Below are 16,681 nucleotides of genomic sequence, written 5' to 3'. Positions count from 1 at the left end.
GTTGTGCCAGGGCGGTCTTAGAACCGGAACCTTGCCTCAGCAGTGAGAGCCGGCAGTGGCCTCTCACCTGCTGCACCACCACAGGCCTGCTCTGGCTGTGGCTCCTCAAAACCCAGGAGCCTCCCTTTTATACCTAGTGCCTGGATCACAGAATGGACCAATCAGGTGCGAGCTATGAGCTGATTGGTGCTAAATGGTCCAAACAGCCATAGGATTCAAAATGGCGCAATCAGCTCGTGGGCGGGGCACCCTGAAAGAGGATGTGGGGTGGAGGGAGCCGAGGAGACTCCCTTCCTGGCCTCCAAGGAGAGCAAGGGGACCAACAGCCGACCTCACAGGAAGGAAGAGAAGCTGAAGACCTTGCTGAGACCGGGACGCGGGCCCTGGGCCTGGGGTCACCCAACAACTCACACAGAGCTGGGAACACTGGGTCTCTCTGGCCCCGCCTCCTGATGACCAGTGGTGACCGTCCCTGCTGGCCAGTGCTGGCCAGCCTGTTGGCAGGTGACTGGTGCTCTCCTTACATCTAAACACTGGACGCTCTCTGGGTGAGGCAGCCACCACTGCGGCCACAGTGAGCTCTTTATCTCCCCTGCTTGTAAGCTACATCCGTGGGGGTTGGTCCCGCAGCCTGGGGTCCCCGCAGCTGTGCACGGAGAAGACCCACAGACTGCCCTGCCCTCCACGGGGCACCGTCCTCGGGTGCTGTCGCTCCCCACTGCTGAGCCTCCACTGCAGCCTTTGTCTGGCCTTTGGGCTCTCAGCAGCCAGCCCCGTTTCATCCTCACAGCTCCATCTCGGCGCCTTGGGTAACGCGCCCGCCTGCCCCAAGGCCGGGGTCAGGGCTTGTCACCAAGCAGCGGCTACGCCTGCTCCAGAAGTCCCGGCGGATGACATGTCGCCTTTGCAAAGTCACTCATTGTGACTGACAACACTGAAACTTCTGGTCCTGCGGGGCCAACACTCAGAAGCCCCCGAGGCGGGCCCTCGGCGCTGTCCCTGCTGACTGGCCCTCAAAGGGAGCTTTTCGTGACTGAGAAGTGGCCCACAGGGAGAGGACCGGGTGCCCGCTCACCACTCCTTCCGGCCAGGGTGGCTTTGGTGTAAGGACGGGGTGCCTTTTGAATGCTGCTGTCCGTGGGGATGGACTTTGGGGGCACAAAGGAAAGTGCTTGTGCCCCAGGCGTTGGCATTTGATTTTGCCCCGGGCATCGAGGCCTGCGGGTGTGCTAGAGCCATCTGGCCAGACAGGCATCTCAGCCCTGGCACCAAGTGAAGCAGGGCCGCCAGGCACACCGGCACTAGCAGATGGAGCAGCCGCAGGTGTCGGGCACTGCGCTGGCTGTGGCCCCGGTCACAAGGAAGCAGTGGAGAGGCAGGCCCTGGGCCCTTGTGGGCACCCCAGCACTTTCCCCGTGCAGGCTGCCCCCTAAACAGAACCCTCCAAAATACTGCATGTCTCTGGAAGGGATAAAGGACAGGACCAAAATGGGCCTTGCTGCTTTCCAGACATGGGCTCCCAGCAAGGACCTCGCTCTGGAGGGGCCGCAGGCTGGGCCCCAGGTGGCCGACAGCAACGGCCCGGGATTGACCGCAGGAGCCGAGGACACATCTTCCAGGGTGGCTCGACATCTGTCGCGGCAGCGCCCACTGTGGCCAGGACGCAGAGCAGGAAGATGTCCTTCAGCAGCTGGCTGCGGGGCAGTGAGCATGTTCAGTGCGAGGCGTGCCCCCCGCGACGGGACATGAGGGGATGGTGCTCGTGGCGGGGACAGGTGGGTGGGGAGGCTGCCCACGGAGGTCTCGGAACACCAGCCCCAGAGCAGCAGGACCGTGGAGACGGCAGGGCCGGGGTGCAGAGGTCTCTGGGAAGATGGCCGAGCGGAAGCACCAGGCCCTGGCCCGGCCTGCAGCGCTGCATGCTGGAGTCTGCCTGCTCTCACGGCCCTGGAGCTCTGGGGTCCCCAGAAGGCCTGCACCCCGAGCCAAGTCTTGGACCCTGGACTGTGGTCCCTTTCGGTCCATGTCCACTCTCAGCCCCGCCCGGCCCCTTGCCCCTGCAGGCGGCCTCACGCATGTCCCTGGGCCAGCTGGGACGCAGCGCGCGAGGAGCGAGGGGTCCTGTGCTCCCATGGCTCGTGGCCGCTCTGGTCACCGAGAGCAGACAAAGAGGTGGGTGGTCATTGTGGCCACACCTGGCCCATGGTTTTCTGCTCCTCCCGCTCAGGTGAGGTGACTGCAGGGAATTTAATGGGCCAGTGCCCTCCCCCCCACCGCCCCCCATCACTTTTCTCTTTTCCCCTGTGGGAGTCAGACATTAAAGACCGTCACTCAAAAATAATTGTAAAAGGAAGATTAGAAAGCGACCACATATGCCCCAGGAAGGGCCTGGGAGGCCTCCCGAGAGGACTGAGCTCGCACCTCGGCAGTCTGGGCACAGGGGTGGCTGCAGCAGCAGGAAGCCCAACAACAAGGAGAAACCAACCTCTAGCAGCTTCCGGGGCGGGGGAGCATCTGATTTCCAGTCACCACATTATTAAATTTAAATACCATTGTTCAGTAAAATTCCACAAAGCATACAAAGAAGCAGGAACAGTAAAGAAAAAATTGAGAAACTCTCCGGAAAAGCCCTAATGGCACCTCCACCGGCCAGACTGAAATAACAAAGGGGCTCAGATAGCCACGGAGGGTGTGAGGGAAGTCAGGAAAAAACATCTACCAAGGGAAGTATCCATGAAGAGACACAAAACCTAAAGGAAGTGAAAGAAAAATGTTGCCGCTGAAACATAGAATTGACTGGAATGAACAAACCTAACCCTAACCCTAGGCAGATCTGAGCGGCGAAGGAAGCTCGGAGACCTGGAAGGCGGGGCCGCGGAAGTGGTGTCTGCGCAGCAGAAAGAGAAAAAGACTGAAAAAAGCAAATGGAGTCAGGAAACTGCAGGGCACCCCCGACAGACCAGCTGCGCACCCCAGAGCCCCAAGGCAGAGCGCGAGAAGGGAACGGAGAGGCTATTTGGAAAGACGATCTCTGAAAACGCCCCAATGTGATGAAAGACATGAACATGCACATCTTAAGTCTCAGCCAACTCCAGCCAAGGGGCGCGCAGATCCACGCGGACCCACGCTGCCGTCAGGCTTTCGAAAGACGAAGACAGTGAACCCCGAACCCAGCAGGTGGAGACAAGGCGGAGACAAGGCACAGCCACGGGGGTGGCAGGGGCTCGGGCCGTGGCGGCCAGGTGGGCAGGTGGCCGCGCCCGTGGGAGCCAGCCCGCGGCCCAGAACACGTCTACCTGGCGACTCTTCCCTCCAACGGCGAAGGCCTTCCCTGACAAACGGCCGTGGGGGGGCTTGCGCCCGGCTCCGTGCCTGACACCTGCAGGAACGAGAAGCCGCCTGGGGAAGTGAAGGCAGGCCTGAGGGCAGCGGCCCCCGCACACGGAAGATCGGGGCAGGTACTCTCTGTTTGCCACGCGATTTGAGACAGACTTAAAAGATTAGTCCTAAAGATGGTGTTAGTAGCCACAGCCTTGGCTCCTGCGCCTGCTTTCTGCCTGGGGGAGGCCAGGGCGTGCTCAGGCCGTGTTCTGGGGTGACGACCAAGAGGACGCGGTTTTGTGGTCACAACAGGGATAGCTGTAAGGGGAGTTTTGTTATTGTGCTTGAGCTGGTATAAATGCAAATCAGACCCTCGCATCTTCGGGGAGCCAGAGGTCACAGCCGAGAGGCACCGACCGAGCAGCAGAGGACAGGAGGCAGGCGTCACCCACCGGCCAGCCTCTGCGGTCAGAGCCGCGGGGAGGAGCCCGGCGGGGCACAGGCCCTGGAGGGGAGCCAGCGGTGCAAGGGCGTTCAGCGCCCGCTCCACGCCCGGGCGCCGGCACCGAGAAGCAAACAGGGCCTCCCGGGCGCGCGGTTGGAGACAGCGCCAGCAAGCCCTCCGCGGTGCCAGCCCGGCCAGGGGGCGACCCACACGGCGCGGCAGACCCCTCCTGCCTCCGCTGCCCCTCAGCAGGGGTTTCCGGCAGCGCCTGTCCTGCTCCCCACTGTCTCTGGTGCGCCTCTCACCCCCGCACCTCTGGCCTGCACCCCAGCTCTTCTACACGCACGTAAATAAATCAGGCTTAAAAAGCTTAAAAGAACCAAAGGCAAGCAGTGGCCCGAGACGGCGGGGCTGTGGGGTCCGGGGGCGGCCCGGCCCCATCTGACGGCGGAAGGCGCAATCCGGGCGGTTTGCGGGGTACAGGGGTGCGGTGTCCTGAAGGATCCACGCGCAGGAGACGCAGGGCGCGGGCCCCCGCGCGTGGGAGCGGAGGCGCAGCTGGGGGGGCCGGGGCGCGGCGGGGGGGGGGGGGGGCGCGGCGCGGGGTGACGGCCCCGCAGCCCCCCGCTGGCGCCGAGGCCCAGGCCCGCCGGCGCCGACGTCCACCGCGTCGGCCTGCAGTGAGGCGCTTCGGGGCGGTCAGGACGCGCGGAGCGGGCCCCGCTCGCCGAAGTGGGCGACGCCCCCCCCCCCCCCCCCCCGAACCAGCTCCGCGCTGGGGATCACGACCCAGCGGGGGGGCGGCGAGCCCCCGCCCCGCCCGCGAGCCCCCCGGGGTGCCGCCGGCCTCCGGGCCCCCGACTGCCCCACGCTGGGGCCGGCGTCTCGCCGCGGCCGTAAACCCGACCCCCTCGGGGACGGCCCAGCGAGCCTGCGCCCCTGCCGGGCGCCCCGAGGTGACCCCGCCTGGCGCTCGGGGGCGCCCGCCCCGCGCCCCGCAGGCGCGCCGGCCGCCATTCCCGGCGCCGCCGCCAGGGGCCGCCGCCGCGCCCCTATGACACAGCAACAATAGGGGCCGCTCTGGCCCGCGCTTCCGCCGGAAGGGAGCCGAGGCGCGGGGGCGGGAGGCGAGGGCTGATGGACGGGCGCCTCTGCCAATCGCTCGCTGGCCGGGGCCAGGGCCCTGCCTGATGGGGGCCAATCGGCAGCGAGAGCGGCGCGCGGGGCGGGGCAAGAGGCGGCTTCCGGCGGGGCCCGGCAGGCGCCGAGGAGGAAGAGCGAGTCCGAGCGGCGCCTCTCGGCCGAGTCTCGGCGCGGGCCAGGTGCGGGGGCGCCGGGGGGGCGTGGGGGGGCCCCGGGGGCGGGGGCGGCGGGGGCCGCGCTGGGCAGGCCGGGCCGCACCGTCCCGGGAGGCTCCGGCTCTCGCGGCCGCGGCCCGGGCGGCGCGGGGAGACTCTGCTGAGAAACCTGAGACGCGGCGGCCCCGGCCGGGCCCCAGGAGCGGACTCCGGCGGGCGGGCCCCGGGGGGGAACGGGGGCCGGGGGGGGGCGGGGGGCCCCGGGGGGCGGGGGGCCCGGGGGTTCCTGGTGGGAGCGGGGCTCCCGGGGGGTACGGGGCCCCGGGGGGCGGGGTGGGGGGCGGGGGCCGGGCCCCAGGAGCGGACTCCGGCGGGCGGGCCCCGGGGGGGAACGGGGGCCGGGGGGGGGGCGGGGGGCCCCGGGGGGCGGGGGGCCCGGGGGGTTCCTGGTGGGAGCGGGGCTCCCGGGGGGTACGGGGCCCCGGGGGGGCGGGGTGGGGGGCGGGGGCCGGGCCCGCGGGCTGACGCGCTGCGCTGCCCCCGCTTTCAGGATGACGACGTCGGGCGCGCTGTTCCCCAGCCTGGTGCCGGGCTCCCGCGGCGCCTCCAACAAGTACCTGGTGGAGTTCCGGGCCGGGAAGATGTCGCTGAAGGGCACCACCGTCACCCCCGATAAGCGGAAAGGGCTGGTGTACATCCAGCAGACGGACGACTCCCTCATCCACTTCTGCTGGAAGGACAGGACGTCGGGGAACGTGGAAGATGTGAGTGTTGCCTGAGCCCCGGCTTGGGCCTCCAGCCCTCAACCCAGGGCCGGCCGGGGTGCGCGGTGCCGCTGCCCGCGCCGCTTCCCTGGGCTCTTGCTGGCCTGGAGGCCACATCGCCTCTCCTGGCAGGGTCCACCTGGACCCTTGAGGACTGGGTGCCCAGGATCGGGGGAGCGTGGGAGTCCCCTGCTTTGTCATGGGGCGTCACAGAGCGTGATCGTGGGATCAGGTTTGGGAGCCTGCCCAGTCGACATCTTCCCCCTGAGCGTTGCTCCCCAAACATCAAAAGTTCTTTAAGAGCCGAGAAACTCCCTTCTTTGGGGCCCTGAGCCATTTCCACTTCCCCCTTTGTGGGGTGCCCCTGCGGGGTGGGCGCGCGGCTCAGGCACAGCCCAGGCCCTGTGTGTCTCTGCAGGACCTGATCATCTTCCCCGACGACTGCGAGTTCAAGCGCGTGCCCCAGTGCCCCAGCGGGAGGGTCTACGTGCTCAAGTTCAAGGCGGGGTCCAAGCGCCTCTTCTTCTGGATGCAGGTAGGCGGGAGGCGCTGCTTGTGCCTTGTTTGCTTTTGCGTTACTGGAAATTTAGGTCAGAAACTGGTTTCCCTGACAGGGGAGTTTGCTCCACATACCAGGTGGTGGGTCCCGTCTGGTGTCCGGGCCCTTGTCAGCGCCCCAGCCAGCACGCGGCTCCCAGGACCACCCGAAGGTTGCAGGGTCCCTAGAGCAGCAGCAGGGGTGACCCCACGCGTCTCCCTGCATTTTTTTATGGAAAGGACGTCCTTCCCCCAGCTTTTCAGAGACTTGCTGTTGCCCAGTGCTGTGTGGGGGTCTCGGGGGACAGTGCCATTCTGGCATCAGCTGCTGGGGGTTGTCAGGCCTGACTCTGTAGTGTGCGGCACGGTGTGAAGAACAACCACATGTGAATGTGTGAGAGGACGTGCGCGCTGACCGCCTGGGGTTGGAGGGATGCCTGTGCCTTGGCCTTGGTCCTGGTGACCCTGCCCCCCGCAGCTCTGCCCCGCCCCCCGCTCAAGAGCCGAGTGGGAGAGCATGCCCTTCGGGGGCTGGCATGGCCTCTGCGGTGTTGGTGTGTGGACCGCGGAGGGCAGCCCCAGGCTCTGTCCTGTCCCAAGAAAACTTTATTTGCAAATTCAGTTGGGGCCCTTGGTCTGCGGCCTCAGTGTCGCCTGCCACTCTTGCCCTGTGGCCTGGCTGTGCCCTGCAGGCACCCGGTGCATGGCAGTGAGCCTGGGAGGACTGAGTTGGGTGCTTTGCCTCATTGTTCTGGGTCTGATGAGCCGCCCCTAATCTCACCCCCACTGTCCACCGCCCCCGCCTGCCGTGCTCGCTGCTGTCCCCAGCCCCGTGGGCAGCCTGGGGCTGGCATCGCAGGACTCGGCTTGGGACGCGGCGTGTCCTGGACCATGGGGCCTCCTGTGCATGTTGAGGGCCCCATTGCGAGGGGCGCAGCCAGTGGGTGACCAGGTCAGTGCCGTGGGCTTCTCAGCTGTGGCTGTTGCCGTGTCCTCACCCGCAGGAGCCCAAGACTGACCAGGACGAGGAGCACTGCCGCAAGGTCAACGAGTATCTCAACAACCCCCCGATGCCTGGTGCCCTGGGGGCCAGCGGCGGCGGCGGCCACGAGCTCTCAGCGCTGGGTGGTAACGTGGCCCTCCTGTGGGTGCCGGGGGGTCGGAGCAGGTGCTGTGGGGCTCGGACCCCTCACAGAGCGGGGGTTAGGTTCCCAGTCAGGACCCACCCACTTGGTCTCCACTCGTGAGCCTCAGGCCGCAGCTGCCAGGCACCGTGGTGGGGGTCAGCTGGGCATGGTGGGAGCCGTGCATGCACGCCTGTCTTCCAGGGGAGGGCGGTCTCCAGAGCCTGCTGGGGAACATGAGCCACAGCCAGCTCATGCAGCTCATCGGGCCCGCCGGCCTCGGAGGCCTAGGTAACGCGCTGGCCGCGCCAGCCTGCCCCTGCACTGTCCCCGCACCGTCTCCTTCCAGGGCTGGGCTCCCCCTGGGGATGCCAGCCTAGGGCCGCCTCCCCGGGGTGGGTGGGGTGTCAAGTGCACGCCGAGAACGCTGTCTCGTCCTGGGCTGGGCGACCAGGGGGAGGGGAAGGGAAGGGACCTGATGTGGAGACTAAGCCGGTGGGCATTGCAGTCCAAGCCCGCCCCCCCCGCCCCCCCCCGTGCGTATCTCCACCGGAAGGAGGGTCACCCTCCAGATGGCCGTGCCAGCTGAACCGTGGTCTTCTTGTTCCTAGGCGGGCTAGGGGCCTTGACTGGGCCGGGCCTGGCCAGCTTACTGGGCAGCGGGGGTCCTCCGGCGAGCAGCTCTTCGTCCAGGTGAGCCTGGACGCGTGGTGCCCCCTCTGGCATCCTCGCCTCCCCGGAGATGCGGCAGGACAGGTGGCTCCAGGGGTCCGGGCTCTTCCCTAGTGTCCGGCGAGGCCCTTTGGGGCAGGATGGGCGTGTCCCGGGCGCCTCTGGATGCCTGGCCGTTCTAGCGCCCCCTCACTCTTCCAGCTCTCGGAGCCAGTCGGCAGCGGTCACCCCGTCTTCCACTGCCTCTTCCGCGCGTGCCACCCCCGCCCCTTCTGCTCCAGCAGCTGCTTCTGCGACCAGCCCCAGCCCTGCGCCCAGCTCGGGCAGCGGAGCCAGCACGGCCGCCAGCCCCACCCAGCCCATCCAGCTGAGCGACCTGCAGAGCATCCTGGCCACCATGAACGTGCCAGCCGGGCCAGGCGGCGGCCAGCAAGGTAGCGCCCTGCAGCGCCTGGCTGGGGGTGCTCCCGCCCTGTGCCCCCCTCCCGGCCATGCCCAGCTTCGCCACCGGGATCTGGTGCTGCCTGCCCTCGAGGCCTGAGGCCTGCGCTTGCACCCTAGTGGACCTGGCCAGTGTGCTGACCCCCGAGATCATGGCGCCCATCCTCGCCAACGCGGACGTGCAGGAGCGCCTGCTGCCCTACCTGCCCTCGGGCGAGTCGCTGCCCCAGACGGCGGAGGAGATCCAGAACACGCTGACCTCGCCCCAGTTCCAGCAGGTAGGCCCCGCCCCGCGCCCGCCCCGCGCCCACCTGCCCAGGTGGGCCTCGCGTGGACTTGGTCTCTGGTTCTGCCTTGCAGGCCTTGGGCATGTTCAGTGCAGCCTTGGCCTCGGGGCAGCTGGGTCCCCTCATGTGCCAGTTCGGCTTGCCTGCGGAGGCCGTGGAGGCCGCCAACAAGGGCGGTAAGTACCCGCCGTGGGCCGCCCCAGAGCTCGGGTCTGGCTCCTGCTGGCCGGCCCCGGGGGCCGCCTCACTCCGGGCGTGCCTTGCAGATGTGGAAGCGTTTGCCAAAGCCATGCAGGACAGCGCCAGGCCCGAGCAGGAGGGCGGCGGGAAGGACAAGAAGGACGAGGAGGAGGACATGAGCCTGGACTAGGTCTGCGGCCCACTGCCCTGCGTCCCCGCTGCCGTGCACCCCTAAATAAAATCTTACCTGCCAGCTCTGGCTTCCCGCGTGCCCCCCTTGGGCCCCGCCTGCCTCCCCGTTCCTTCCGTCAGAGCCCGCGCTCGGGTGGACACAGGCCGCGCTTTCAGTTTTAGTTTTAATTCAGTGACGCCGAAAGCGTAGGAGGGGAAAACTGGTCACAAAAGGCGGACTCTGAGCCGGCTCCAGACACAAGGTCCGTCTTCCTCGCTGGACACGCGGCTGGGACGCGGGCTGGGGCAGCTGCGCTATGGGGCCGGGCAGCCGCCGGTCCCCACAGCGCCCTGGATGCTCGTGGCGTGAGGCCAGGAGACGGGGGACCCGTTCACCACCAAGTTCCTCACGCAGCCGCGGAAGGGGGGAGGCCGAGGGTGCGTCCAGGCTGTCGCGTCGTCTGTGGGCTCTGGGGCGCAGGGGAAGAGGAGGGAGGTGGGTTGGAGCCGGGCCAGTGTCCCACGGGTGCCTCAGAGCCGGGCCTCAGGCCGGGTCCCCAAGGGGTGGCTCCCCCTGCAGGCTGAAGCCACACTCACCTGGCAGGCCCCCAAGGTGCAGAGGTGCCCGCGCGGGGGTGGAGGCCACGGGCAGGAGGCCCCGCGTGCCGTTGCGCTGCACGTCCACCTCCAGATGCAGCTCGCGTCCTTCTCTGGTCACTGTGGGCACAGGCTCCCGTGGCTGCCCCGCAAGGGCCCCTCCCTCTGCGCCCCGCACAGTCCCCTGCTCCGCGGAGGGCGGGCGTGGCCAGGGGACTCTGCTCACCTGCCAGCCGGTGCCACTGCCCGTCGCACAGCGCCGCGGGGCGTGTCACCCAGGTGGAGAGCGCGCCTTCGCCGTCGTCCACCCGCAGCAGGACCTGGGGGGCGGGCGGTCAGGAGGGCCTGCCAGCCGAGGCGGGAGGCTGGCTGCCCTGGGCTGCTCCGGGCTTACCTGCTTGTCCTGCAGCTGCAGCTGCAGGTAGGGGGGTGCCTGGGTCTGGCCCAGGTGCAGGAGGAGACCGGTGGCCATCTGGGGCTGAACCTCGAGCTCCAGGCCCACGGCAGGCAGCGTGACCCCGGGGAGGGCTGCGGGGAGGGGCCGTGAGGGGAGGACACTAGGCCGGGGCGCCGCCACCCCCCCACCCCGGCCCCCAGCACCAGACAGACCTAGACTGAGGACACCCCCGCTGCCTGTGAAGAACAGGCCCTTCTCCAGGGGGGCTGAGAAGCACGGAGTGACCCCTGCCATCCGCCTGGGGGCCCCCAGGGGCCGCCCATCCAATCTCAGCCTCTTCACACAGCCACTGAACCCCGGGCCACGGGCCACCTGCAGGGTCAGAAGGGCGGCGTGGGGTCAGGCCCGGGCGCGAGGAGGGAGACACCCGAGCCGGGGCAGGGCTGGGGAGACGGTCCTCACCGGGAGTGGGGGGCGGCGGGCGGGCGCCCCTCCCACAAAGAGCGAGTGCGGGTCGGCTTCCTCTGCTCTTCGGGGCTGCTGGCCGGGCGCGGCCTGGGCCAGGACCTGGGCCCCGTCCACTGCCAGCTGGAGCTGGTTCTCCCCCCATCGCACGGACACCTGGGGCGGGGAGGGCGGTCAGGGCGAGGCCCCGGGCCCACCTGGGTCCCCTCCCGGCCCTCACTCACCGTGTGCCACCGGCCGGCCCGCGCGCGCTGGCGGCTCTGGACGCGAGGCTGGGGCCCAGGGCCTTCCACCTGAGCCACGAAGTGTCTGTGGCTCAGGAAGAGAACTAGGGAGGGGGTGCCGGCTTTCTGGGGGGCGGCGAGGACCAGCAGCCCTCGAGGGGATCGGGGGCGGACAAGCAAGGAGAGGTGGGCCCTGGAAGCCAGCAGAATGTCAGTCTGGGCGGCCCCTGCCCCCACCCAGCCCGCCCTGCCCTGCCCTGCCCTGCCCTACCCAGCCCTACCAGTGCCTGGGGACTGCGAACTCCAGGTGACTGGACGGGGCGCCGCCAAACTGGTAGGCTTCTGGGATGGCCCTGAGCGGCCCAGGCGAGGTGCAGGCCGGGTCTGTGGGCTGGCGGCTCCGGCGAGAGGCCTGGGGCGGTGGAAGGGACGCATGGGTGTGTGCGGGCCCTTCCTGCCCACCTCCTGCTGTGCCCCCACACCCCCCGGGCCCACCTTCCGAGCTGTTGTGGCCCGAAGTCCTTGAGGGGGCGGCTCCAAGGCCCGAGCGCTGGGGGCGCAGCCAGAGCTCACGTTGACGCCGCTGCCCATGCTCTGCTGCAGGTCGAACACGCGCTGAGGCCCCTGGAGCCTGCGGGGCGGCAGCAGTCAGCAAGGGGTGCCCCCTCCCTGCTGCCGCCCCACCCCCGCACCCCATCCCAGCTCACCGCTGCACAAAAACGTTGCTGATGCAGCCGCTGAAGTTGTGGACGTGGCGGGAGGTGCCGGACTCACCGGAGCCGCCCAGGAGCAGTCGAGGGGGCTCCTCCGGCTGGGGCTGGGGCCGGGGCGGCGGCCCCTGGTGGGGCTTCATTTGCTGAAGCTGGTCATCCACGTAGAGCCAGACCCTGAGGGGAAGCAGCCTTCTCCAGCCCTGCACCCACCACTGGCGCCCGCCCGCCCGCGCCGGGACCAGCTCACCCTGTGGCGTTGCTGTAGAAGGCCACGTAGTGGGGGGCACCGTCGGCAAAGCCCCCTCGAGTTTTCACCTCGGTCCTCAGGAGCCTGAGCGTCACCCGGCCCTGCTGCAGGGACACCTCACAGGGCCCTTCCTGGGGGGCACAGCCAGGTCAGCGGGTGCCGGCGCAGCCGCCCCTCCCGCCGGGCGGCCGCGGCACGCACCGGGGCGGCGCGGGAGTAGAGCTGGCCGCTGGCCTGCGCGCTGCGGAAGCCGAAGCCCGAGTACACGTGGGCCGAGAGCGGCGGCGCGTCGCGGAGCGGCAGGGGCAGGAGGCCGTGGCCGTGGAACGTCGCGGCGCGCTCCACCTGCGGGAGGGCGCGGAGGGCAGGTGAGGGCCGGGCGGCGGGGGCGCGGCGGGGGCGCGGCGGGCGGCGGGGGCGCGGCGGGGGCGCGGGGCTCACCAGCAGGTCGGCGGTGCAGCCGAAGCTGATGCCCGTGGTGTTCAGCCTCTTGAGGTCCACGTATTTGCCCAGCGTCTTGATGCCCTTGACGCAGCCGCGCACCGAGCCGCCCGAGGGGAAGAGCCGCCGCAGGCTGCGGGGGTCAAGCGTCAGGGCCGCCTCCCCAGACCCCCGCCCCCCCGCCCCCCCCCGCGGGCGCGCTCACCTCGCGGGCAGCTGGTCGGGCGGCGCGCCCCCCAGGTAGTAGGCGTCGGCCAGCTCCAGCGAGTTGTCCTGCTCCACGCTGAACACCGTGGCCCGCTCCACGCGCACCAGCACGCGCTTGCGGCTGCCCCCCAGCAGCAGGAACACCTGGATCTGGGGCCGCACGGGGCTTCAGGGGCGCCGTGCCCGCCCCCGCCCGGCCCGGCCCCCCGCTCCCCCGGCCCCGCGCCTCACCGCCTTGCTGGCCGCGGTCAGGGGCGGCGGCGGCTGCAAGGGGACGGCCTCCTGCGGGCCCGCGCCGAAGTCGTAGAGCAGCTGGAGCCGGCCCGCGCGCACCGCCAGGCACAGGTACTGGCCCTGCGCGGGGCTGCAGGTGAGGGGGCGGGGCCGCGGGGCGGGGCGAGCTGGGCGGGCGGGGCTTAGGGGCGGGGCGAGTGGAGCAGGCGGGGCGGCGCGAGTGGGACCGGGGGCGGGGCGAGTGGGGTGGGCGGGGCCGGGACTAGTGGAGCGGGCGGGGCGGCGACGAGTGGGGCGGGCGGGGCCGGGGCCGCGGGGGCGGGGCGAGCGGGGTGGGCGGGGCCGCGCGTGGGGCCGGGCCGCGGCCACGTGCCTGGTGCTGCAGGAAGAAGAGGATCCCGCGGGAGGACACCAGCCGCAGCTCCTGCTCAAAGCGCCTGGCGTTGCTCATCTGACTCTCCACGCTGATGCGGGCGAAGCCAGAGCCATCCAGGTACGACCCGTCTGTCAGCCAGGGGTCACCGGTGGACTTGGAGCTGCAGGGCGGCGGGCGGCGGTCAGCCGCGGGCGGCGGCGGGGAGCCGGGGGCGGCCGCAGGGCTGCACCTACCGCGCACAGGGCTTGTCCGCCGCCGTGTCGAGCTGGAAGGTCTCCTCGAAGTTGTAGAGGCTAATGACCTCCTCATTGAGCGTGCCCATCTCAATGCAGCCCCGGTAGCACGGCAAATCGAGGGGCTTGGGGGGCTGTGGGCACAGCTGGTCAGGGCAGCTCCCTCCCAGGACGAGCGGGGCAGGGGCGGGACTGCAGCTGGACACCAAGGCTCTGCTCCCTGGCGAGGGCACGGGGCTGCCCAGTGGGCGCCAAGGGCCGGCCAGGGGTCTGGCTCTGGGGATCAGGGCAGGGCAGGGCAGGGCAGGCGTGGTCAGAGTCTGGCAGGCATGCGCACCCGCTGGACCAGCTCACCGTGAAGTTCCTGGGGTAGCCCCCCACATAGAAGACGAAGTCGTCCGGCCGCAGGCTGAGCAGCCCCTCATCCCCCGGGGCCACGGTGTCACCCTTGATCTCGTGGATGGTCTGCTTCTCCACCGTGACGGACATGTGGCCGAACTGCAGGGTCCTGAGGACGGAGGGCGGGTGAGGGGCGGCCGGGCCAGGGGGGCTGGCCGGCTGGCACCGTGGGCTGGCCTCCCACCTGTCCATGCTGACAGTTGCGAACTGCTCTCCGATGTCCTCGTCGATGCTGAGGGTGGCTGGGCCCGCCCCGCCCAGGCGGTACACCCAGTGCACCCTCTGGTCCCGCAGAGCCACGCCCATGTAGTCCCCGGCTGCCTGCGTGCGGGCGTCTCATGGGTCAGCTGCCCCTCCACCGCGTGTGCTGCCACCTGCCCCCACTCCCGCCCAGCCCGCCCAGTACCTGGCGGCTCCCCAAGTACAGCACAAACTGGTCGCCAGCCACCTGGCCAGGCGCTGGCTTTGGCCTCTGCAGGTAGAACTTGAGGGCAGTGTAGGCAGCGAGGTCAGCCAGGTCCCGCGGGGCACGCAGCCGCACCCCTGAGGTCCCGTTGAACTTCATGGGCACCTTGACCTGCGTGGGGGGTGCACGGCTGGTCAGCCCCGCCCGGCTTCCCAGACACCCACCTCCACGACGCCTGTGCCCACCTTGCTGGCCGCCCCGCGGGCCTGGGCAATGAGCTCCCGCACACGGCTGATGCTGGCAGACAGTGCCTGGCTGGCATTGTGCGCCCCGCGGTGCTCCAGGACACTCAGCTTGGCTAGCAGCTGCGGCAGCGTCTTTTCCAGGCTGGACACTGCAGAGGGGAGGGGACAGCCCTGAGAGCCCAGCCCCCCCCCCACCCTGCCCGCCCGCCCTGGGGGCATCAGGCCAGAGACTGACCTGAGCGGCCAGCGTCAAGCACCACCTGGCCCAGGTCCTGGCTCCGAAGACCCCCGTACTGGCCCTGCCACTGGTCCACCTGCTGCTGCATGTCCCGCAGCTGGCCCTGCACACGCGCGGCTGTTTCCTGGGCTTCAGTGGCCACGGCCTTGGCGTGGGCGATCTTCTTGCTCGTCTCGTCTGTGGTGACGGAAGGCCAGGTCAGCAGGGGTGGGACCGCTCTGGTCTCCCCTCCCAGGGTCTCGAGGCCTGCCAGGTCCCCCTGCAGACCCAGCCACAGGGACCTCAAGGCCCCGCGGAGCTCATGAGACCCCCAGAGCAGCTGCTTCACACCAGTCTCGGCCCGAAGCTGGGCCGCCTGACACCTCTGGGCCCTCTCCTGGGAGCCTGGCCCTCAGGCTGGACTTGCTGGAGTGTTCCAGGCTGCAGCTGGCCATGGGGAGCCCCAAGCCTGGTCAGATGAGGTCTGCTCCCTGCCCCAGACCCCGCACCCTGGCCTCGGTCCCGCTGGCCTCTTTGCTCCCATGGTGCACACCAGACACCCCAGAAGTGCTCCCGAGAGCCAGCACCCTGGCTCTGAGGGTGGAGCCACCCCTGCAGCCTCGCCCTGCCCCTGCTGTGCTATCTCCACCTTCCAGGGCCTCCTGCCCCATGGGGCTACTTTGCTTGATGTCTGTCCCCCAGATGGAGGGTGCCTAGCTGCTCTGGCCCAGGCCTGGACGGAGCAGAGCCACCCTCACCACACTGGCTACGGTGACCCCCACACATGGCGGTGGCAGGCGGGGGGCCTGGCCTACCTGTGTCCATGGCCAGCATGGCCTGCGCCTCCTGGACTCGGACCGCCAGCTGCTCCTGCTTTGCACGTGCATCACGGAGCTGGGTCCCGGCATCCTGCAGGGCTGCCCATGCTGCGGGAGAGGCGGCCTCAGCTGAGGAGTCCCAGCCCCCCCTGCGGGCCCGTCGGCCTCCTGGCTGGGGTCAACCACAGCACACAGACAGGCTGACGAGTGCCCGTGGCTCAGAGGGAGGCACTGGAGCAACCCGAGTCTGGGCAGCCTCCAGGTCCCACAACAAATGTAGTTATCCTCGGGTCAGAGCCTGGCGCAGAGTCCGCCCGGCCACCCCCACCCCACCGTGGCTCCCGGCCCAGGACAGTAACCCGTTGCTGGCTGGTCCGTGTCAGCCCCCAGCTCCAGCCCGGGGCCACCACGGGCCACAGCGAGCAGTGACCGGTGCCAGGCCCCAGGGCCATATGCAGAGCTGGACAGCAGCCTTGGCCCACCTGTGCCAGGCCCGAGGCCTGCGAAGCTGCACTCACCACGGCCCAGCCTCTGCTGCTCCCCAAGGACGGCCGCCTCCAGGGCACTGCTGTTGGCCAGCGTCTCCTGGGCTTGGGGCACCAGGCCCCCCTGCACCACGGTCTGCAGAGGGGACGGGGCGGTTCACACCAGCTGTCGGGAGCAGGGGCTCCCACGGGGGTGGCAGGGCTTGGCCTCACCATCCAGGCCTGTCTGGCCTGCTGCAGTGCCTGGCGTGCGGCGCCCTCAGCGGCCTGCACGGCCCGCAGGATGCTGCTGTAGGCGTCAGCGGCCTCGATGGCCCGCTGGATGAAGCGGTCCTGGTTGACTCCGCGGATGATGCTGCGGGGAAGCCGGGGTGGCTTGAGGGGTGCAGGTGGGGCCTGGGACGCAGCCCTCCCCCCACGGTGCTGGGGCCAGGCCACCTGGGCCCCGGCCTCCCCACCCTTGTCCTGAGGCCCTCGGCTGGGCCGTCCCTGCTCTCCGGCGCATCTGGGCCCTCCGGCCTGGCCGCTCCCTCGGCCCCCTCCTGGGGTCCACACCTGGACAGGTTGAGCGCCAGCTGGTCCAGCCGCCTCGCGTGGGCCTCGGCAGCCTCCACCAGGTCCACCTTGCCGCTGGCCGGGGAAAAGGCCCGCATCCTCTCCAGCAGTGGCGTCCGGGCCCCGTCCAGGCTGGCGGCTAGGCGCTCGTACTCCTGGGGGCGGGCGGGCTTTGGTGGACT

General features: G+C 69.7%; 2 protein-coding genes across 2 annotated transcripts in view; one reads left to right on the top strand and one right to left on the bottom strand.

The window, feature by feature from the left end:
• The first annotated feature begins 5,032 nt into the window (after positions 1 to 5,032).
• ADRM1 (ADRM1 26S proteasome ubiquitin receptor) lies at positions 5,033 to 9,310 on the top strand. The gene is made up of 10 exons (XM_084247307.1): positions 5,033 to 5,088; positions 5,615 to 5,828; positions 6,247 to 6,363; positions 7,370 to 7,493; positions 7,694 to 7,780; positions 8,101 to 8,182; positions 8,363 to 8,595; positions 8,723 to 8,880; positions 8,963 to 9,065; positions 9,156 to 9,310. Exons 2-10 carry the CDS (start codon positions 5,616 to 5,618, stop codon positions 9,257 to 9,259), a joined length of 1,221 nt encoding a protein of 406 aa, XP_084103433.1. The 5' UTR covers positions 5,033 to 5,088; position 5,615; the 3' UTR covers positions 9,260 to 9,310.
• Positions 9,311 to 9,460: 150 nt separating this feature from the next.
• LAMA5 (laminin subunit alpha 5) overlaps positions 9,461 to 16,681 on the bottom strand; it is a gene marked incomplete at its 5' end in the record, with an annotated part of 35,263 nt that continues 28,042 nt past the window's right edge. Inside the window, 26 exons of the mRNA XM_084247117.1 lie at positions 9,461 to 9,710; positions 9,838 to 9,957; positions 10,064 to 10,157; positions 10,232 to 10,365; positions 10,447 to 10,606; positions 10,697 to 10,855; positions 10,924 to 11,116; positions 11,205 to 11,335; positions 11,419 to 11,554; positions 11,631 to 11,810; positions 11,884 to 12,014; positions 12,085 to 12,228; positions 12,325 to 12,457; positions 12,530 to 12,681; positions 12,763 to 12,885; positions 13,139 to 13,301; positions 13,375 to 13,508; positions 13,729 to 13,882; positions 13,958 to 14,094; positions 14,180 to 14,350; positions 14,425 to 14,573; positions 14,660 to 14,839; positions 15,457 to 15,567; positions 15,978 to 16,080; positions 16,158 to 16,299; positions 16,500 to 16,654. Of these exons, the coding sequence (XP_084103243.1) occupies positions 9,556 to 9,710; positions 9,838 to 9,957; positions 10,064 to 10,157; positions 10,232 to 10,365; positions 10,447 to 10,606; positions 10,697 to 10,855; positions 10,924 to 11,116; positions 11,205 to 11,335; positions 11,419 to 11,554; positions 11,631 to 11,810; positions 11,884 to 12,014; positions 12,085 to 12,228; positions 12,325 to 12,457; positions 12,530 to 12,681; positions 12,763 to 12,885; positions 13,139 to 13,301; positions 13,375 to 13,508; positions 13,729 to 13,882; positions 13,958 to 14,094; positions 14,180 to 14,350; positions 14,425 to 14,573; positions 14,660 to 14,839; positions 15,457 to 15,567; positions 15,978 to 16,080; positions 16,158 to 16,299; positions 16,500 to 16,654 (3,744 nt within the window). The 3' untranslated portion in view covers positions 9,461 to 9,555. The remainder of the gene's footprint in view (positions 9,711 to 9,837; positions 9,958 to 10,063; positions 10,158 to 10,231; positions 10,366 to 10,446; positions 10,607 to 10,696; positions 10,856 to 10,923; positions 11,117 to 11,204; positions 11,336 to 11,418; positions 11,555 to 11,630; positions 11,811 to 11,883; positions 12,015 to 12,084; positions 12,229 to 12,324; positions 12,458 to 12,529; positions 12,682 to 12,762; positions 12,886 to 13,138; positions 13,302 to 13,374; positions 13,509 to 13,728; positions 13,883 to 13,957; positions 14,095 to 14,179; positions 14,351 to 14,424; positions 14,574 to 14,659; positions 14,840 to 15,456; positions 15,568 to 15,977; positions 16,081 to 16,157; positions 16,300 to 16,499; positions 16,655 to 16,681) is intronic.

Source organism: Talpa europaea (assembly GCF_964194135.1).
Source record: "Talpa europaea genome assembly, chromosome: 11".
In the NCBI taxonomy this organism is placed as follows: domain Eukaryota; kingdom Metazoa; phylum Chordata; class Mammalia; order Eulipotyphla; family Talpidae; genus Talpa; species Talpa europaea.
The sequence above is the reverse complement of the archived record's forward strand: the minus strand, read 5'-3'. Positions and strand labels throughout refer to the sequence as shown.